The 22,084-nt window shown below is 40.0% G+C and overlaps 1 protein-coding gene and 1 long non-coding RNA gene across 10 annotated transcripts in view; one reads left to right on the forward strand and one right to left on the reverse strand.

Moving 5' to 3' along the window:
• The window catches only part of ARHGEF7 (Rho guanine nucleotide exchange factor 7), a 120,359-nt gene that overhangs the window by 61,702 nt on the left and 36,573 nt on the right, over nucleotides 1-22,084 (forward strand). For 8 of the 9 annotated variants that reach the window (XM_040537164.1, XM_040537140.1, XM_040537165.1 and 5 more), the window contains 3 exons: nucleotides 3,936-4,030; nucleotides 4,322-4,417; nucleotides 12,513-12,635. In XM_040537164.1, the coding sequence (XP_040393098.1) occupies nucleotides 3,936-4,030; nucleotides 4,322-4,417; nucleotides 12,513-12,635 (314 nt within the window). Of the gene's footprint in view, nucleotides 1-1,148; nucleotides 1,562-3,935; nucleotides 4,031-4,321; nucleotides 4,418-12,512; nucleotides 12,636-22,084 lie in introns of those variants that run through there. The other variant, XM_040537178.1, reaches the window with a different exon arrangement.
• Nucleotides 11,892-20,379, reverse strand: LOC121059952. Its single transcript, XR_005814690.1, has 3 exons — nucleotides 19,616-20,379; nucleotides 19,371-19,374; nucleotides 11,892-11,904 (listed from the first exon to the last, which is right to left on the reverse strand). It is a non-coding gene; the product is annotated as an uncharacterized LOC121059952 (long non-coding RNA).

The raw sequence follows: 22,084 nt of genomic DNA on the forward strand, positions 1-22,084 counted from the left end.
TATTAAATACATAGTGATATTTATATATAGGTTAATGTTCAAACAGTTTAAATTGTGAGTTGAGGTTTTGTTCTGTTTTGCAATGTCAGCTGCAACTTTAGCTTCTTATAGCTCAGACGTGGGACTTCCCTTCGCTTGATGTTTTATCATCAGTCTGCACTGATAGCAAAATTGAGCCCAGACTAAGGCAAGACCAGGGTGGTTCCTAATAAACCTGTGGCAACTGTAGCTGAAAGTTTGTAGCTTGAGTTAGAGTTAAAAGCTGCCTTAAAATCTCTCTTGACATGTTTTGAGAGTGGTTTGCTGGAACTCCTTGCTACTTTTAAGTCGTGACTGTATTCTTCCATATGTAAACCTCATGATTATTTATTACTGTCTTTCCTAGGGAGAGATTTGTGGTGCAGGCAGCAGCTGTGGGTGCGTTGGTCAGTCTGAGGACAAAGAATCAAAAGGCAGTTCAGAGGAAGCTCAGGAAAGGGTAGGGGAGGCTCCGCTAATCTCCCCTTGTGGGGAGATGCACTGTGCCATTAGCCTATGCAGTTATTTAATGAAGATGAGACTGCTTTCGCCACTTTATTTGGTTCTTTACCCCCCTTGTGAACATGTTCTGTATTTGTGGATTCACATAGCTCCATCTGAAGTTTGTAATACAAACTAGATGTTTATTTCAGTGTGCTTTTTTAGCTGCTCCTTGCACTAGGCGTTGCAGAGAGTGCAGGGCACATTTGCTTGTTAATCCCTTGAGAGTTTAAAATGTGGTGTCCCAGATAAAATTGTTACCTCGGCTTACAAGGCAATTGCCTGGAGTTTAAGTAGCTGTTTTAAAATCAGGTAACGAAACGGGCAACTTTCTCCACAGTGTGAGCATTTGGATGACTTCATTTTTCATTTAAGTATTTGATAGGTGATTGAAAACAGAGCATGCCTTTTGAGGTCACACTTTTCAAGTTGGATCAAGTGTTCTTATTTATCAAAGCTCATGAAAAATTGTGAGGAACCTTGAGATACGGAATGCTTTTGTGCTGATTTACATTGCCCTTCTTGAGGGCCTGTTTTTAAGAAGGATAGTCTCTGATTTTTGTGATTGAAGAAAGTTATGCATTGATCGCTGTAGTGCTGAATGTGATGTTTCAGCTGCGTGCCTTACTACTTGCATAAAGTGGGAATGTACTACAGGATCGTGCCCAGGATCGTAGCTGTGAAATCTGCCTCTTCTCCCTCTGTGGAAGGTGATCAGCTTTGCATAGGTCACTTACATCCATTTTTGGGTGGTAGCTTTTGCCGTAGGGAGATGACTGGGGTTTTGTGTGACGGAATTGTTAACCATGCTTGAATTTTCCATGCCTTGTGATTGAGAGAGCTTGTGCTCCCTGAGCTCGGTTTTCTGTGCCTGCCATTCATCAGTGTTAGGGATTGTAAAAGCTGCCACTTCAATGCTGCTCTTTTGGTACCCAGCCTTGTCTGTGCAAATGTTGTGGTGGAGTTGTGGAAACAAGGTCTTGGAGGTCTCATGGGGTCCTGCAGCAGCCAGAACACGCAGAAAGCAGGAAAGGGAAGAAAGGTGATTATCAGAGCTCGCGGGCGAGTTGTGGATATGAGGAATGTAAGGGTGCTCTGGTGCCAAAATACTGAGTTACGACACTGAGCGCTTATCGCTTCAAAGCGTAGCCCAAACGTTTTATCCTCATAGCTTCTTCGTGAGGTAGGTAAGTCAAGCTGGAAGGACGCGAGAGGTCACAAACTGATGTTTTAGAACTATGTAAGCAAGATTATTCTTCTTAAAAATGTTTTCAAAGAATGTTGTATGGAGTGGGAAACTTTGCTTGTAAAAAGGGAAATAGGTTTAACTTGCTTTAAGAGGCATTTAAAGCTATGTGCATGTCTAAAGTACTGTGCAATGCTGTGAACTCCTAGAATAATGTAAAGCAGTATCTAGTGCTCTGTATATAGGCTTTGTAGCATAGTTCCATTTAGTTGCATTCATTTTCTTTATTCCAGTAACTTACCAGGTTGCTGCTTTTACTTTTATAACTTCCTCATTCTTTTTTCCCCATCCTTTGTCTTCTTCCTCCAATCTTTTACATGTTCCCAAGAAAACCCTCAAATAAAAATCCAGATAAGGAGAGGAAAATAATTGAGTTTTAAAACATGAAACAACTTTCATTTCAGCCTCTTCAGACAGCTGTTTAATAGCAAAGGATGGAAAATACTCCGAGAAAAAGGATCTGCCCTTCAAGATCCCTAGCATTTTTTTCCCTGTCTTTGGATGTTTTCTGATAGTGTTCAGTGCTTTGTCAATATATTACATTTTCGTCCTCGGTTTTGTCTCCTTTTCCTAACCAATGGCTATATAATGACTTCTGGATGGGAGGTTTTTGTGGGAAAAGCAATGTTGGAGAAGATTCATCGTGCATTTAGTTTTGAACTTTATGGATCCCAAGTACTTACATGTTTCCTTTTTTAACAACTGACTTTTTTGTATTATATTTGTGTTAGAAAGTGGGATTTTAATTTGTTTTATGATCAGTGCAAATATGGATTTAGTTTTTTTGGTTCCCTCTGGTCTAAATGGTAAAGGTTTTTAGCTTTTTTAAATAAAATGTGCACCCATATTGTACTTTATGCTGAAGTTTTCTATTTAACAGCTATAGCTTTCTCTGTGACATTCTTCTGTCATCATGTTTAGCAGAGAATGGAGACATTTTAATCTTCGGTTCAGATTTCCAACAAAAGAATGAACTCAAAAGTGGTCTCTCTCTTTCTCCAAATGAATAGAACCATTCACGGAATAAGCAGAATCAATGACACCAATGAAAGGAACAGTGAATTCTTCATTGACATACTGAACTATTTAAAGTTATTTCATCAGGTTTGCATTTAGGAATGAATGGCTTTTTTTATTTCCTAAGAAAGAGTATTGACTAGAACAGTGAATAATGCACTCAATTACAGTCGTCACTATAAATGCTGAAATGAGATATTACTGTAGGCTTGACAAATATGGCGTGTACCAAAATGAAAAGGTTTCTGGTGTGGCTTATGAGCAATAAATTACAAAAAGTTTTCGAAGCTTACTCTGTCCTGTGAAGTGCATTTAATTCTGATGATTCCCCTGCTAGATCATTAACTTCTTGAAGACAAAAACTAATTTATTGCTAGAAGCATGGTAGAATTTGATGGGAATATGTTGGAGGATATCTTAAAGCAGACTGCTTGGAGATGGCCCAGTAAAATGCTTCCTTGTACATAGTTGGGAGTATTCCAGTTGTTTGATTTATATTCAGCCAAAAAGCAAGTGTGCTGTATCTTATAAACTTGTAATGTTCTTGTGGTAGTGTATGTTACTGCACTCATAGCTGAAGCTTAGGTGTCCCCATTTAAAAAGAACGCAACGAGGCTAAGAATTTTGCTAAGTAAAGTCGACGGTTGTTTGGTATTTATAAATCTGACCTTTTCGCTATCTGAATAAGTGAACACTTAGCCAGCAAGATAAGTTGTTCTGCGTTGTAATTGAGACTGAGAAAACAACGCTCATTGTTTGTTTCTTTTACAACTTCTAATGTGTTTTAGCATTCTCTGCTCTTTGAGTGTTTTGCAGTACACAGAAGGAATAACTACTTGCTCTGGAAGAACACTCTGTATAGCTCCCTTTACTTTTACAATAAGAATTTGCTTTAGCATAATGTATTTCTGTTAACACTTTTTGTTATGTGACTGAAGGATGGCTTGTGTGTGTACGCGTGTATTTTTTCCTGGGAGTTTCATAAATACACAGTATTTAATGCTTTTCTCTTGATACTAAATTGTTTAATACAGGAACCTTCTTTTAAATTTACCCCATGCTAAGTAGTTTTTTTGTATGTTTTAAACTGTTAACAGGTTGAACCTTTTGAAGTATCTCTTAAATACCAATTAGCAATTGTCATTTATTGTAGGTGCTACAAAATATATTAGAAACAGAAAACGAGTACGCTAAGGAGCTACAGACAATGCTTTCAAACTACCTGCGACCATTACAAGCTAGTGAAAAGTATGTGAGTTTGTTTTGGCTTTTAAAATGAGGCTGAAGATCATTTGGGAACTGGGGAGGGTTTATGTGGTTGAAAATTCAGTTTTAGTGATAATGTATGTTTCCTTGTGTGGACTGTGAGATCCTTGAGGCAGGGATTCCTGCCTCAAGTTCCTTTTATTCTGCTTGATTGCTGACTAGGACAGCCTGATCTTGATCAAAGAAGCTGTTTTTTTAAGGTTGTGGATTTTATTAAAGTACAATTAGTCAATAACCGCAAACCTAAACACCTTTTATTTACCTTGGCTCCAGGTTAAACTCAGCAAACACTTCATACTTAATGGGAAACCTGGAAGAAATAAGTTCTTTCCAACAAATGCTTGTACAGTCTTTAGAAGAATGCACCAAGTAAGTACAATGCATAGCAGATACTGTAAATTTCTAACAAGCAAATATTATTATTACTTCTCTTGTTGTGTATGTTAATGTTTGAGATGAAACTTTGTTCCTCTTGCTATAACTATAGCTGCTACAGCAAAAAAAAAAGTGATAGGTGTTTTGATAATCACTGCTTGCTCACACACATGGATATTTGCAATTGCTTTCTAGGGCCGAGGTAGAGATTTTTGACATAGTTCGGAAACAATTTATAAATATCCATGAACTGCATACCAGTGGGAAGGTGGTAAAAAGTGGTGGTTTTTATTTTGGAGGCTGAAATTTTTAGGTGATTAAGAGAATAAGAGAATGAAGGGAACTTAAGCTGCGATGCAACAGTGGAGGCTGGGGGAAGTGACTTGGATGAAGGACTCAGAGAGAGATTTTGCTTAATATTTTTTGGTCTTCAACAATGGTAGTCACCAACATGTGCTGGGAGAGGCATGTAGGATAGGCAGAAAGAACAAGCTAAATAAAAAATCAGTCATGATGCCTGTACTGTACCATATAGGAAGCATGAAGCAGAGAGAGAGCAAGAAGGGAAAGAAGAATGAGAGAACCTGTTTTCCTTCCATAGGTTAGGTGAATGGTAGTTGGATATTTTTTAGTTTGTACCTCTGCACTTTGGGGTTGCAAGAAAGAAGGTCAGCATCACATTTGATTGTCCTAACAGTTTTCTACTGTTGAAACTCCACTGAAAATGTAGTTCCTGTTCTTAACCTTGGTTGTATCCTTTGCGTAGAATTGCAGAACGATTTGGATTAGAGGGGATCTTAAAGATCATCCTGTTCCACCCCTCCTGCCATGGGCAGGGACAACAACCCCAACTCCCTCAGCCTGTCCTCATAGGAGAGGTGCTCCAGCTCCAATCACCTTTGTTGCCCTCCTCTGGACTCACTCTAATACACCCATGTCCTTCTTGTGCTGGGGGCCCCAGAGCTGAATGCAGGGCTCCAGGTGGGGTCTCACAAGAGCAGAGCAGAGGAGGAGAATCACCTCCCTCACCCTGCTGGCCACGCTGCTTTGGATGCAGCCCAGCATGTGGCTGGCTTTCTGGGCTGCAAGCACACATTGACAGCTGATGTCGAGCTTCTCATCAACCAGCACCTCCAGGTCCTTCTCCTCAGGGCTGCTCTCAATCCATTCTCCATCCAACCTGTATTTGTGTGTTTGGGATTGCTCTGGCCCAGGTGCAGCACCTTGCACTTGGCCTAGTTGAACTCCATGAGGTTCGCACAGGCCCACCTCTCAAGCCTGCCCAGGTCCCTCTGGATGGCATCCCTTGCCTCCTGCGTGCTGACCGCACCACTCAGCTTGGTGTCAACAGTAAACTTGCTGAGGGTGCACTCAATTCACTGTCCATGTCACCGACAAAGATGTTAAACAGCACCGTTCCCTGTACCAACCCCTGAGGAACACCACTCGCTACTGATCTCCACTCAGACATTGAGCTGTTGACTGCAACTCTTGCAACCATCCAGCCAATTCCTTACCCACCAAGTCGTCCATCCATCAAGTCCATGTCTCTCCGATTTAAAGACAAGGATATCATAGGGGACAGTGTCAAATGCTTTGCATGAATTCAGGTAGATGATGCCAGTTCTTTTTCCTTGCTTGTGTTCTGCTTTTGTCTGACCATGTGGTGACCTAATGTGGCTGCTAATCCACATTTGCTTGTTTTCTGCCAAATTAATCATTTGAATTGCTACTGAGGGTTGAGACAAGCTTCAGCCTGTGCAGGGGAACTACTGGGAGTACTTGGCTGTGAGTAGGAGAGAATGTGTTGGATGGAGGAGAAAACACCTATTTTGGCAGCAGTGATCTTCTAGATGAGCTCTGTGTGTTGTGTTTTGACTTCTCCCTCCTCTGTTCCTCTGAGCTGCTCCATGTTAAGAGGAAGCTTTTGTGATGACAAAGTGTAAGCCGTCTCCTCTAGACACTAATCTATGTCTGGGTTTGTTGCTGACTTTGGATCTCATGTCCCCCTGCCATCTGGCTTCTCTCCCTCTCTTCAGTCTCTAGACAGCGTAGACTGGAGAGAATGGAAAGGATGGTGTAGCAAAGATAACTTTTAGCAGTGCAATAGAGACATTCTTGAAGTGGCCTTTCTTCCATGCTGTGTTTGAGTGAGAAGGGTATTCTTTTTGGCAAGTTTAAACTTAAGACTTGACTAGCTAAGTGGCGTCTGAATCCCTGAGAGAGACAGTATGTCCATGTACTTAAATGTTGTCATCTTTCCTCTTCTCTTGTCACTTCACTTTCTATTGTTGCTTCCTTTTGAGTTCTTACTGTGATTTAAACTATATTTGCACACCCTTCCCTAATGGCCTTTGCTTTTTCTTCATGGGAAGTGAAGTATTGCTGTGTAACAAGTTAGGAAACATAATGGATTGTAGTAGGTGGGCAAAGAAAGTGATACCTCAGGATTACTGAAGGGTTACTACAAATGTTTTGTATTATTTCCTTTCTGTCAATACGCTGGCTATGCCAAGTTATATTTTCAGTTTAATTTCCATTGTAGCATATTGACTTGAGCATCCAGCTTCCTCCTGTTTTGAATCTAATCCATGATAATTCCCATCATGCAGAAGAACGCCTGCCCTGCTGTCTTGTTTTTTGTCGTTTTGCCATGTTTTTTTGGCTGGTGAACCTGTTCTATAAACTCAGAGCAGCTCCCAGGCTGAAAATAGAGTTATCATTTTATTTTATTTTTGGCAGAGCGCTAGCAGTTCCATCATTCAGGCACTTCAAGTTGCAGCATCCGGTGTGGTGTTCTTTTAAACTTGACATGTCACGATGACCAAGCGCAGATGTTCTGCCAGTTGTAGTGCTGCCAGCCTACGTAGCTTGACAAACTCCTGCTCTTGTGCCTGGGAGTTGAATATTGGTTGAGTTCCACACCCCACTCGAGTCAGTTTGTCACTTCAGTTATCTCTTAATAAATCCTTACGTGTGAAACTTTCTGATGCTTTTTCTCTTCTTGTCTGCGCTGTGTTGCCTTATTTAATCCCCGTTTTGGTAAACACTGGTTGATTTCAAAGCACATATTGCTGTAGTGCTTTTTTTTTTTTTGGTGTGTTCTGAGGGAGGGAGTTGTTAGGATGCTGTTTGATTTTTGTGCCACACTTCCCTCCTCCTGCCCTGGCCGTGTTCCCAAACCCGAGAGCTCCTCTGGTGCACTGCTGTAGGTTTGTCCTCTTTGAGCTTGTCCAGGTTGGCCTCCACTGCAGTATAACCGCGGTGCTCCTGCGGACTGCTCCATCTGTCGTAGTCCTGGGAACATTTCTTGTCTGGCTGCCCGGATGCTGGGGACCGCCAGACAGATGCTTTGGGGTTACATCTGCCTTCGTAATTTCTTTTTGTCATTTAGCAAACAAAGGTGAAACAAGTCTAAGTAGCACCGAGTAGGGATCTTCTCACTGATCTGCTTCAAAAGAACATTTCTTCGCTGATCAGCTTCAAGTGCACTTAGTTTTGGTGGATGGAAAAGAGCGGTAAGAGGCAAGGCAGGGAGATGCTGCTGGAGTCTTGAGTTACAAAAAAGAGGATTTCTGATTGTAAAACAGAGCAAGAGAGCTCCAGTCTCTTGAAGGCAGAAAGCGATCCAGTGCTTTAGAGCTCTTTCCAGATCTGTGATCCAGTGCCAGCTCTCGGTTCTGCTGTGGTTCACACAGCACAGGAGGGTCCGAACAGACAACTTCAGCCATCTCTCTCTGTTTATCTAAGTGATCTCTAGTTCTGAAGTATTCCTCTATAGATATCTTTGTAGCAGGAGATTGAACAGATGTCTCCTGTTCTAAAAGAATTCTTCTGTTCACCTGGGAGTAGAAGCTGTCAGTCTGTGGCTGTAATTCTCAATAAGGGAAGGTAGGTTGTCTGGTGGACTGTGAATAAATTGAATAGAGCCTCAGTTTGTGAAAATAATAGCTCAGAAAGCTGTGAGGCTTCTTCCTTATTTCAGCAGCTCTGTTAACTGTGAAGCCTTGGGAGATGGCATAATCCTGTGTTGCTTTCGCAAACTGCATCCTTTGAAGTTGTCAGCCACAGAGGTCCTGTAGCCATTTTTGCAGACCTTCAGTTGTTCTTGAAGTTCTCTGCTACCAGCTTTAAGTTCAAAACATTCCCTGTATAATTCTGCAATTCTGCTTTTTTTTTTTTGGTGGAAATGGAGAAGGACAGAAAATGCTGCCCAGATGACTGAAAATTTCCAGTTTTAGATCGGCTCTGCAGGTGAATGTATAGGGACCAGGGATATAGGTGACACTACACAATGCTTTTCTGATAACCGCAGTCACGTGAGCTTTAGGAACAGCTGAATTCAACCTGGCAAAAAGAAAGCACACGTACAGCATGCAATACTGATTACGTTGTTATCTACGTTTGCTGACTTTGTTAGTCTGTGTTAGAAGTTGCCAGATTCATCAGAGTTTCCACAGCCTTTACCAGAATGTTGTAAATGTCGGTAACATGAAAACTAAGGTAAATTTCTTCAGAGTACACAGGATGTAATTATTCTGTAATGTCACTATTTCTTTGTTGGCTGCCACTGTAGCTTTCTTTAGTCCCGTTATGCTCACTGGTGTTGATCAGGTTCTTAAAGCAAGTGTGACTGAGCCACAAGGTCATCTCTTTCTTACTGTTCTCAGATGATCTTGTGATGGGAACCCACTCTAAGTCTGAGGAAACAAAGCTGGTAGCTATCAGATACAACTCCACCAAACTGCTGATCTGTTAGAGAATGTAGGTGCAGTTGTAGGACGATGGTGCCTGTACCGTGCGTACAACAGCAGAGACTTTATCATTCTCTAGTTCTGTAAATGAAGTTAAAACATGTCTTTGGCCTTTTTATAGCTGAAGTTATCACTGTTCTTTAAATTTAATCTCTATAAAAATATACATAATACGTGTATATATATTTGTGATTCCTTTTTAATTAAGGTATCAAATATGAGAATATTATTGGGATGTCAACTTCAGAATACATTATAAAACTCTGCTCTTTATTGAATTTGAAGGCATTAATTACCAGAAGGTTTATATGATGTGGTGACAGGCATTAAATTGTTGTTTTTCAGGCAGTTAAAGGAGATGCACGTAACTTATTAATTACTCCTGTGAAATTAGTAGAATACTCTCAACTAATGCGCGTAGTTAAAAGTCAAAGGGAATGAATTGCCACCCCCTCATAAAGTCTGTTAATTATCTTAATTCAGCAAAGAATCTGTGGCATAAAGTTACAATGCGTGTGTAACATTTGAGAGAGAATAATGTCAATCTTTCATTCTCCTAAAAGAACGGCGGTCAGAGGAGACACAGATGTCTCCTTGATGCAAGCAGCCATAACTCACTTCTTTTCCCCAGGCGCCACGCTGTGAAGAGACAACTTAACTGTTCGCAGCGATTGTTTATTGGGGCCTCTGACTATTTAATACCGAGCTGTATGCTCCGAGTACATCTTCAGTCTGAGACTTGTGCTGTCTCTATTGCTTGAAGAATGTGGTGTTAGCTCATGCTTACGTTTATTGAAGGAGACTAGCTGCTAGACGGGAAATCCTGCTAGGGTGGCCCTATGAATAGCGTTCCCTCTGTGCTGGGGAACGCCCCGTTGTTCCTGAAATGCCTCCAGAAGCGGCATTGTGTCAGAATTTAATCTTTTTTTTCAAGAGAGATATTTACAGAGGATAAAATATGGGCCCTAGCTTTTAACGTAAGGAGAGCCGACAATGTGGTCAGTGCATCTGGCATGGCGTGCCAGCTGGGTATTCAGTGGTTGGTTTTGGGATACCTGCAGTGATGGTGTTCTCAGGTAAGGAAACGTCTTTCCCTTGCCTCTCAGTTTGAACATCTCTACAGTCAGTTTTGGTTTCACAGAGGTCTTCCCACACCATACGGAGGGAGCAAACAGCTTAGTAGGACTTAATATTTTGCAGTTTGGGGCCTATTTTGGAGGGATGGACTTCTGAAGTTTAACTACTGTGAATGAAGTGGAGGAGTGGGACAAGACAAGTGTATTTCAGCGGGATTAGTACGTTCCCTGTTTAGAGGAGCGGCTGTCCTGAGAGCCTGAGCAGTTCTTTTGTACTAGAGTTCACTGGATCATCTATCACTTTTTAAGAGGGAATGTACTACAGACTGGTATTTAGAAATGTTATGAACACGTTCAGGACAAGAAATTCTTCTTTTCGACATAAAACCAATATTTTATCTGAGAGAATTGTTGGAACTATTGTCAGCATGAAAGCACCTGCCTCTGCCAACAGTGTGTCTACTGGGTATTTACCGAGGGCTCGCTTAGTTTCAGAGCAGTGTGAAATACTGGATTCAAGAGTAGTTCAACGCGTAACAACAGCAGCAAAAACTGCTGTTTGCTTTAGCCTGTTTGCGAGATGAGACAAAGACTTGGCCTATTTATGTTAGGAAACACAATATTTGTGCAAGAAACGGAAATGTCTGAAGGAAGTTAAAGCATTTTGCCTCCTTGCATATGTTGTACACGGGTTTTAGGTGTATCGTGGACAAACGCAGTCTAGGACTGCTGAAAACTTGCCCGGTCTTCTGGGTAAGTTCAGCGTGGGTTATGCAATCAGCAACTGGCTGTATAACCTGCTCTTGAGGAGGCTGTCTTTCAGTTGGGGGTTGCTCAATAGAAAATAGGCTTTCACCTGTTCCAGCACCCTTATGTGCTCTTGTTAGTCCAATTTATTCCTTTGCACATAGAAAATAATCTAGTATGGATGTTTTTATGAGTAGCTCTAAGAATGATGTGGTAGTAGTAAGGAAGTATGACTACTTCCCATCAGTTTGTGTGCAACTTCAGGAATAATTCAGATTTCTAAAAAGTGAGAGTTTTTCTTCTACATACAAAGTATGCACCTTAAGGAGATACTAAATAAGTTAATGACAGCTCTCATAATCTTACTCTTAATTTTGCTGTTTATACAGATGCAAAATCAAAATTCAGGCTTTCTGCTGCTTGTACAGGTTCTCAGCTGGTGTCACGCAGCCATTGTCAGATGTTTATAATCCTGATATTTTCTTACCGCAATTACATGAGTCTGCTAAAATCTTTTGAAAACCATGCTGTGTATTCATATTATTTTTCTTTCTGCTCCCATCACTTGCGTGGAAAAAAATGCGTACGTAGCCTTCAGACAAACCTGGTCAAAACTGATTCTGTTCCCAAGACTGTGTGAAAATAACCTTTTCTTCTAAATGCTGCTTCACTTGTTGAGTCATCTTTTTGTTTTGTTTTTGTTTTTGGCCAGAGTAACTGAGGCTACTGTTACTTGACAAAAAAAACCAAAAGCCTCTTATGCACAGAATTGTTTTTTAAAGACCTGAAGTGAATTTTTCCTTCACTGTTTAGCAGACGTGGTTCATTCTAGCATGGAAGATGAATAAAACACAAGTTACAGAAATTATTTCTCTATCAGTGGTGGTAAAGCAGCATTTTTGCCCTGGTTGCAAACGAATATAAATGTGCTTTATGGCCTTGAAAAGCAAGATGAATGATTGTGTGAAAACTATCTGTAATTGCACTGTAACTGTCTGTTTGTGCTATCAGAACTTAATATGGTACTTTCATGAATATTTTGAGCATGTTGTCTGTATTGGTGGAGGGTAGAGGGAGAGAATGCTATTGCTTACTCTATCCTGTTTTGCTAAAGTGTTGAATGCTGATTTTGAGACTTGGCGTAGTGTAGGTATGTGGATAGTAACCAGTAGGTACATTCACTAAAAATCAAGCTCCTAAACAATGTGTTAGTTCTTGAAAAAGGCTGACCAAACGAACATCTTAGGAATATATACCATGTTATGCCTACACTGTGACCTTATAAGCAGGGCTAAAGCTGTAAAGAAGGAAGAGAATGCTGTTGTTTGCTGGTCAGTGACCACAGAAATCTACCTGTTTATATAATTAATGTTATGTATATTATTTTTTATATTACACTTCTATATTTTTTAAAAAAAGATACTCATTAAGAATATACACTGCCTTGCCAGGCTGTAATTTACTTCTTTGGTTTGTATTACTGTAGTTTCATCTTTATTACTCTATTTTTAGGTTGCCTGAAGCTCAGCAGAGGGTTGGAGGATGTTTTCTAAATTTGATGCCACAAATGAAAAGCTTATACCTTGCATACTGTGCCAATCATCCATCAGCAGTAAATGTTCTCACAGAACACAGGTATGTTTACCTTGTAGTCTGTAGATTTTTTTTTCATTTTTATTTATTTGAAACAAAAACCACGGCACAAAGCTGTTTGATGCAGTCATGGCCAGCCTGTCACCTTTGACAGCTTCTTATCAACTGAGATAATTTTATCACTTATGGAGCACACGCTGGACTTTGGATATGTAAAACAAACTGTAGCTATTATCATCTTCATTTTAAGAATGTCAGGATAAAAAAGTCTGCTAAATATGGCATAACTGACATGATTACTAGAAGGCTTTTTATACAGTTGGCTGATTGTAACTTAGCCCTGTAAAAGCCTGTGTGTGTGTTAGTGTGTACTGAATTTTGTAATGGTGTAACTTTAGGTCAATTTTGAGTGATAGAGAGGAGCACAAGCTTTTCAAGTTCACAAAATTGGTATCTCCTTTATATAAGATGTAGGATTCTGAGTTAACATTGCAGAGGTTGCACAGCTTTGGGACTGACCTCGAATTTGTATAGAAGACACCCAGCATCACACTGAGGAAAGAGCATCAAGGCCAGAATTTGATCTTAAATCTGCTTGCATAAAATTTCCCTATAAATTCTCCTGATGAGCACATGCTGCAGCAGCTGTTAGCTTGGTGTTGTTTGTCTGCCTGTGGTGCAGGATGGAATCATGACCTTCTCTTTAAGGTTAGACATAGGACACATTCTAGCACGATATCTGATTTTTGCTTTTTCCAGACTTTCCAGACTTTTCCAGACGTTATGGACCAAAGACAAGATTCTTTAAATATTCTTAACTCTCCCTAAACGAAGAGGAGCATAATTGACTTGTTTTCTGTAATGTTAAGTTCTTCCAACTTGCATTTTACTTTAACAGCAACAGTTTGTGGCATATTTAGGACTCTTACTCGTAACGGGATGAATCAAAAAGCTTCCAGCTACTAAAGACTATGAACTATAGTTCGGGGATTGGAACTAGATGGTCTTTAAGGTCCCTTCCAACTTGAGCCATTCTATGAACTATTACTTATGTTAGTAAATCTTTTGTTCCCTTTGGAAAATAGAGCCACAAATTCACATTGCAGTTTAGGCTGAAAAAGTATTTTTAGTCAGACACAATAACAAATTAAAGTTAAACAAGACCAAAAGAAAAATAAAATCGAATTCCTTAGTGTTTTCTTTCAAATTGCCTGCTTCCAGTAGCATTATCTGTAAATGCTAAAATACTTAGGTGATTTAAGCCTACGGGTTTGTAATGCTCTTAGGTTTAGATTTTGTTGTTGTTTGTGCTTTCGTGCTCTTTCTGTACAGAGGTCTGGGATTTAAGCTGTAGATGGGAGATGGTAAGTGATAGCAAAGTAAACACCTACGTTTAAGATTTTGAGATATTTGTAAAGAATTATGTGGATTTTCAGAACTCTGGGAAAACAGAGGGAACGGGTATGTCTGAGAAACGGTTATTAAGAATATGAGAGAGGAAAGTGAATTGTTCTGCAAATTGGGAAGAGAAGTATTTCATCTCTTCTGTGTTGCTTTGGGCATTGTTTGTCCTAAGCAAAAATCAGCTTCTGGTCTGTAAAGTCAGCCTGCTGTCAAGCCCTGGTGGGGTCAATATAAGTATCATAGAGCAATTACGTAATTCAGATGGGGGAGGAGGTTCAAAGCAATTGCATTGTTCATAAAAGATAGCTCAAGGGGGAGATAAGTTCTGATAAACAGCTTTCTGTTTAATGCTATTGTCTTGTAAGGCATGAGTCAACAGAAGTGAATCCTGTTTTTTTAAATTACCCCTACTTTATTATCCTAAGCCCTTCAGTTTTGCTGAATGCCATTGCTGTAGGTAGCAAGTGGCTCAACTGAGAATTCTGCTTCAGGCAGCTGCTGTGAAGAAATGGGAAAGTGGCTTTGAGCAATTTTAAGCCTTTTCGTCTCAGAATACAAGAAACCTTTTAATTACAGTACTTTAAATGTACAGAGAAAAAGGCACTTTTGCTTGGAATAAACTGATTTAAGGACGTGGGGAAAAGGAAAACAGAACTGTCTCCTTGTTTAATTAGTTGAAATGGTTTTATTATGTGAAAGCATCTCTCATAAACTTTAATGTAAAAATTACCGTGGGGTTTGAGGATTATCATGACTGCAATAGTAACAAAACGACCACGTTGCAGTTAATACTAGATCAGTATTGAAATGAGACTTTTTCCAGAGTTCTCAAAGATTGGTTTAGACTTCCAAGAAATTATGATGATTTGTTGGCTGTTTCTACGGAATAGTTATGTGCTTTAATACCAACAGATATATGGCAGAGAAACAGACATTTGAATTCTTAGATTTGAGCATCAAGTTTCTAACAGCTGCACTTTTCAGTAGTGTTTTAGAGTGAGGGAAATGGAACCATCTACAGTGGTTCGGTTTAGAATATAAATTTTTGCTGTCTAAATCAGATTATTTCTTGCCATGAACTCTGTGCACTTCGTAAACTGACAACATGTCTTAACTGTGCTTCTGAAACGTGTTCTACAGAAAAAACTAGCAGGTCATTTTTAAGTCAGGTTCTTATATCATAAAATTAGTAATTTCTGCAGTTTATTAAGCTTACTTGCTTTTGCTGGGAACGTTATCAACAAAAATGAAACAAAACAAAAAACAAAATCTGGATAGTTGCCCTAGGTGAGACTTCAGAATTTTTACCTCTGTTTTCTTTTCTTTTTTATTCTGTATAATATACTTGCTTTGTTACTGCATTTTTACGGTCGCTGACTAAAAACAACTCAAACGGAATTGGCTATTATTTTGAAGCATTAACTGTGCTGTTTCTTTAGCCAGTTGGATCACTGTAACATCAAAATTACTGTAAGTAGTCATCTGGCTTGATGGAATATTGCATACATAAAGGTTTTATGTCATTTTCTGAAACATCAGGCATGCTCTTAGAGCAGTGTTGTAGTACCTGTTAAGAGGTCCTTGCTACCCGGTAAAGAGTCTGTAAGTGTACTTACAAACTGATGACCCTAACCCATTCAGAATTATTTTGAACTTGTATTGAAAAGCCTTTTTTGAGAAGGAGTTTTGTAGAATCTATTTTGCGCAGTGGTACTTGGGATAGGGCTGGAGATTTAAAAGGGGCATTCAGTGGGAATGTGGCTTTTCCCCTATGCCACTCAGTGTGAATGCCAGCCTGATGTTTCCGGGTTCTGTTCTGTCATGTGTAAAAGCAACATGGGTAGTCTTAATCAGTTAGTACAAAATAAGGCATGTGCATGTGTGTGCATGTATGGTGTGTACATATATTCATGTGTGTATAAATACACGGGGTGAAAGGTGTTGATTTTAGTATTACTGCATGAAAAAGCTTTTTCATTTTCAGATGTTCAAAGCCACAAACATCTTTCATTTCCTTAAGTTAACTGTTAATAGTCAAACTACTAAAGTGACTATCAATAAAGAGACTTGCGTGTGTGAGTATGCAGAAATGGGAATAAAACCTTGTACAGCCCATACAGGAATTCAGGTTCCACAGCTAAATGTCTTTTGAGGTTGTATTTGCCTCTCACAATAAGAACAACAACAAGAGTCTTCTGCTGTGTTATTTCTTTTAAGTTTGGAGCATTGGGAGCACATTGTCTTACTTGATTCCAGTTGTGTCACTCTAAGTTTTATCTAGGTGTTAGAGCTGCTACTCAGCATAATTTCTCCAGTTTTGTACAATTTTAAATTTTGTAGGTTCTTTTTGTTTGAGGACTTGGGTCAGAGCTGTTGCATGTTTTTTTTCCCAGAACTAAAATTCTTCCAATTTGAAAGACTCAAGGAAAAATGACAGTTATTTAACATACTTAGGTCTGTCACCTTGACTTGTAATCGTGTCTTAAGCCACTGGCTTAGAGCTTAAGAGATGGAGCTCACCAGGTGTAGCTGAGTGGTGACTCTTGCTGAGATCAGTGTTTTTGTTTGTTTCCGTCGCTGTCTCTTGGCTCGTTCTTCATGGTCCCTTCTCCAGTAGTGACTGTAGTGCCCCTGTATGTGATCCTTATTTTCTTTACTTCATTCCCTAACAGTCACACCTCTCTGGCAGTGTCGTATGAGATTTCAGTCCCATAGTTCTGCTTGAAGATCCCAGTTCAAGTCCAAGGGTAGATGATCCAATGCAATAATACCATACTATTTTTGGAGAGAATTGTGCAGTACTGTCTCAAGGGCATAGTGTTTAGTTGAAGCAGCATTGTTTGCCATTTGAGTTTCTGATCTTAGAAGTATGCTTGCCTTCCAGTAAGAGAAGAAACAGGAATGGACGACCTAAGGCATGAAAGAAAGAATTTTCCTCAAACCAATTAAAAAAACAAACAAACAAAAAAACAAGTCGAATACAAAGGACAGAAATGGATAATTGCAGAGGAGAAAGGAGTCTCAGGAACTTGAGATGTTACTACCCCTGGCAGACATCAGAAGCTGTAAAGTTCAGTGCAAGAGGAAAGTCCAGCAAAGAAAAAGAAGAGGCAGCAGCTAGGACTGGGCATGTATGCAGACTATATCCAAAATGACAAGGGAAAAGATAATTTAAGTATAGAACTACCTGAAAGGTGGATAACAATGAGGGGGTGGTGATCTAAAAGTCAGTGGGGTGTTGAGTTCTTTAAAAATACAGAGTATAGACCCAATGTAATCAGTATTAAATATGTAATTACTGGGGGGAGAGAGGCTTTTAAGCTTTTTGACTTTTATTTAAAATAAACATAGCATTGTTTAAACAAAATGTAAGAAAAATATTTCTAAAAGAAAAAAACTAATTTGCTCAAAAAGAAGCCAGAAGTCAGTAATGTTGGTTGCTTTTATTTTGCAAAACAAGTGTTGAGCCAGTTTTCAGCTGGAAGAATAGCTGGAAGCTATTTGCAAAACTTCACTTGTTCAAATATTACTTTTGCTAGATTCTTCAGCTTTCTTAGATAACATATCCCAAAAATATTCTGCGTTTGCATCACTGACCTGGCAGTCTGGATAAAGTTTCTGGAGCTGAAACATTACAATTACTCTGAGTAACTGGAGCGTGGAATACAGATCAGCTTGAGTCAGAAAACACTTTGTGCCTCCCCCACTTTTGTGCATCCCTGAGCCTGCAAGTGTGCAGGCTGATGTCATACGCGGAGCAGCAGTCCTCGAGTGAGCAGCTCGACTGGGAAGGTTAGCACTAGGAAATTAAAAGCTGCAGTCGAGGGGTTGCTGAGACAAGCTGTGCCACGACGCTCTCAAAATGCGGTGCCTGTGTGCAGTCCTCAGACCCCTCAGCAATGATAGCTCCTGCTCCATCTATTACAAACAGAGACCTACTTCAGAAGTGTAAGTTGTGAATTCAAACATTTATTTTAGTTCCTGAATGTGTGTTCCTCCAGTTTAAATGACTGTTTTTTTTTGCTTTCTGTTACTGTAGGCACATCTGAACTTGTTTTCTTCCCTCTCCCCAGTCTGACTTGCAGCTTTTAGAGGCAGCTGTGCTAAGAAAGATTTGAATATGTTAATATGGCTTAAAGACACTTTTTGTAGTGACTTCTAAAATAACTTTTGTTGTGAACTAACTTTAGTTTGGAGAAGAGGGAGAACTCTTCAGCTAGAGCTTTTGTGGGTAAATGAAGCACAGTGCTGTTGTATGTTTCTCTGCTTTTTATTCTGTAAAATGATGCAAGTAGTGAATTGAAATCTCATCTGCTTCTTTCTGAAAAGGTACTTACATAGGCAGTTGTGACTGAGTTGATAATTTAACTGTTCAAAAGTTTTTCCCTTTCAGACAAATCGATATATATTTTACTTTTTCTATTTAAAAAAAAACAACAAACAATATCCAGTTTAGTTCTGGGCCAGAGCTTTATTTTAGCATATACTGACTAGGAAAGTGGTACTTGTAAGCACTGGTTGAAATTGTGACATGAAAGAGCCATTGTCTTTGTCAAAGCAGCTGTGCTCTTAAGCTAACAACAGTGATTTTTTTTTAAGCTGCTATTAATTAAGAAACAGTTGTGAACTGTTGTCATATTCAAACAGTGTTCTAACCCACCCATATTGTATTGAAAGTAAACCTTTCCATTATGTTTGTGTTTTATTTGTCCTTTATGAATAAATGAAGGACATTCACTTTGAGCTAAAGTAATGTCCTTTTTGCCAAATAGTTTTTGTTCTCGAAGCTGCGGAGGTAGCAGGTTGGTTTAGCTTGAGCAGTCTGGTAGCAGGGGCCGCACCATGACGCTGCTTGAACAATATTTTTGCTCCTATTGTGTTAAGAGTGTGTGCGCCTGTGTTCATTCTAGAGTTTGAACAAGCTAGCGTGTCGAAACTTGTCAGGGCGACGTATAGAAGTGTATGAAAGAAAACATTGTCCTCCTGGGAATGTTGGGAGGAAAACTACGTAATTCAGTTTTAATTACACCTATTAACACTGCGCTGTTTAAAAGGCTTCCTGATGATGCCATTGTTAAGCGTGTTTCTCAGGACGTTGTGTATACTTCAAGAGAGCCGAGGTTTAAACTTGCTCTGTGGGTTCTCACACTGTGGTTAAGTGAAACCGAGGAGATAAACAACAAAGTGTACTATGTTGGAGAGCAGGGACTAGCGTGGCAACTGCTGTAACCTTGCATAAGGATAGTGTTTTCAGTTAAAGACGGGAATTGCAGAGTAGACAGGAAAAAAGACAGCATTAGTTTCTTTATTTTTTTTTTTGTCAGGTTGCAAAGTAGTGGATTCTCTGCAGTGAGCTTTTCCCTGTTTTCTGACACATCTGTTTCACAATGCCAGGCTTGGGAAGAAAAGGAACGGTGGTGATGAAAATCAGCAGCGTGAATGTGGGTGAAATGGATTTGGTAACCACAGTGTTCCTCCTATTGTGGAAGCATTAAATAATAAAATAATTAAAAGAAGAAAGCAAATGCATTGTGTTAGGGGATAGCTCAGCAAATGCCATTTATGTAATGCATTTGTATGCACGCAGCAGCATGGAGATGGCCAAAGTAATTAGGGACGGGGATTTTTGTGTCTTTGCGATCTAAAGCTGAAAATCAGCGTTGCTGAGAACAATGTTGAATTGAATGGCCTGCGGTATTCATGGTTTTGGCATGTACTGTAAAACATACTGGCATTTCGGAGAAGAAAAGTTGTGTGGACGTGTATGGATTGTGTTGCCTGAAATGGGAAAGGATAGCAGATAATGAGAAAGGAAATAGTTTGTACAGTTAGGATGTAGGGGCTGCATATCTGGCTGAAGCAAACAATGCAAAGAATGAGCATTTCCTTCCTGTTAGTTCTTGTAGCACTACCTTGTAGTGTCTGTCACTGAAAAAAGCCGTAGGTGAAGTTCTTGTCAAGTACCGTATGTACCCTATGGTGCTGACATGGATTTGGGATGCTTACAGGGAGAATTAATTAACAAAAAAAAGCAGTGATATACATGTGATCAGTGCCATATACAGAGTGAATTGAAATTTTAAACCATTGAGTGTTTCGTGACAGAAGGGCCTTCGTATGTGAGCTTTGCTAAAGCTTTGTGTGGAAGTTGGCTGCTGTGCCCTCATTTGTCCATCCCGTCACCCTGCTGGAAACAGCCGGATCCCCTTAGTGGATCCCCTTAGTAGCATCCCTCCCCGGCACAACTTGAGGCCATTCCCTCCAGTCCTATCACTGGTTACCTGTTGAGAAGAGGCCAACCCCCAGCTCCCCACACCTTCCTTTCAGGTAGCTGTAGAGAGCAATGAGGTCTCCCCTGAGCCTCCTCTTCTCCAGACTAAACACCCCCAGCTCCCTCAGCCGCTCCTCACAGGACTTGTGTGCCAGGCCCTTCACCAGCTTTGTAGCCCTTCTCTGGACACGCTCCAGGGCCTCAATGTCCTCGTACCGAGGGACCCAAATTAGCCTAAATCCTGGATGAACAAGTAGCTGGTAACACTGTAAACCAACCTAAGTGTGAGTAGAAAGCCTTAGTTCATGGAGGTGCAACCAGAATCAGTCATCAAGTTGTAAAATTGATGCAATTTTTAAGCTTTCTTATGAACAGCCCTTACTCTGCATAAGGCAAATAAGTCTTGAGGATCTAGATATTCAGTGGGCAGCTTTTCTTCTTAAATCTAAACAGAAGCCAGGAAAGTACTCAGGCTTATCTGTGTTGCTTTATAATAATCTTCCACACAATTTACTGTAGGAGGTTTCTCAATGAGTTTCAATTTTGGCTAAAAGCCGACCGAGTCACAGGCTGATTTTTGGGAGGCCTGGAGTTGCTGATACAGGCTGATTGAGAGGGGTGAGGAGGGGAGGTCTGCCTCCTGGAGCTGTGGCGTTCTCAAGTGTGCTGAACCCTTCCCTCTGCGTCTTCGTGATGCAAAGCAGGTGTTGGGAAACTCCTTCCCGTCTGCTTTCTTGGCTGTGCTGGTCCGGAACAGCAGAAGCGCACACATGCGCTGAGAAGGGCCTGGGCCTAGCATGAAACTCTCTGAAAGAGGTGGTATTAAGGTTGTGCCCTCACTGGCAATACAGAAGCAGTATTGAATGTAATTAAACAAGGTAGTGTAAGTAAATACCACTTAACTAATGTGAAGATAAGTAAAAATTGGAGTTATTTCTGTGAAGGAGTGCTTTCTGTTCTGTGAACCCAGGGAAACTCTTAGCAGCCAGGAGGAGGGAGATCTAGGTAGGCTGATGCATAAAGCGCTTGCACGAGGTGGGAAAGACTCAGTTCATGTTTTTGGCTTGCTTTTTTTTATCTATTCAGACAAATGGCACTAATAAACAAACTCTAAGTTGTTCTGAAATCAGAAGGGTTAGAGGGGGTGGACAGGCAGGGTCTCTTTTGTCTTAATCTGTGATTTTATGTAGCATACCTCACTGATATTTCAACAAGTGTATTTTGGCGTGTTATGGCAGTGTCCTATCAGTGTCGTTTTCATAGGGAAACTGAACAGATCAAATTTGCTTTCATTTCTGCATGTAAAATATGACACTGTTTCCAAAGTTTGGAGGTACTTGCCCTTTCCAAATGTTACCTAGGTTTAGATTTTTGTTAATGGGGCCATAGTATACAAGTAAGTGTTCCTTCTTTCTTGATTTTTGATGTTTTACTGTTACTGAAAATACCAAATCTAGTGGCTGGCAGAAGCTTCTTTTGAAAAATGAGACTATGTCAACAACCCGGGAAGTGAAAAATATTGTAAGTCATGACTTTTGGGGACATACTGTTGTTAATCAGCTGAAAGTAAAGATTTTTGGCATAACTTAACGTGGAATTTGTGTGTCACATGAGGATATAACAATTGCTCAAAACATGAACAACCTCATCTACAGAGGTCTAGGATGACATAGGTTGAATGCAAAAAGATTATTTTACTAAGTGACTTTCTGAATTTTCTTTATTTAGATTTTGTCTTCAGGATCACATGTACTTCTGCAACACGTGTGTTTTAAAGCCTGGAAATAAGCCCAGGTGCTGCTGGGCTTCTTTTCCC

This window comes from Cygnus olor, chromosome 1 (genome assembly GCF_009769625.2).
Source record: "Cygnus olor isolate bCygOlo1 chromosome 1, bCygOlo1.pri.v2, whole genome shotgun sequence".
In the NCBI taxonomy this organism is placed as follows: domain Eukaryota; kingdom Metazoa; phylum Chordata; class Aves; order Anseriformes; family Anatidae; genus Cygnus; species Cygnus olor.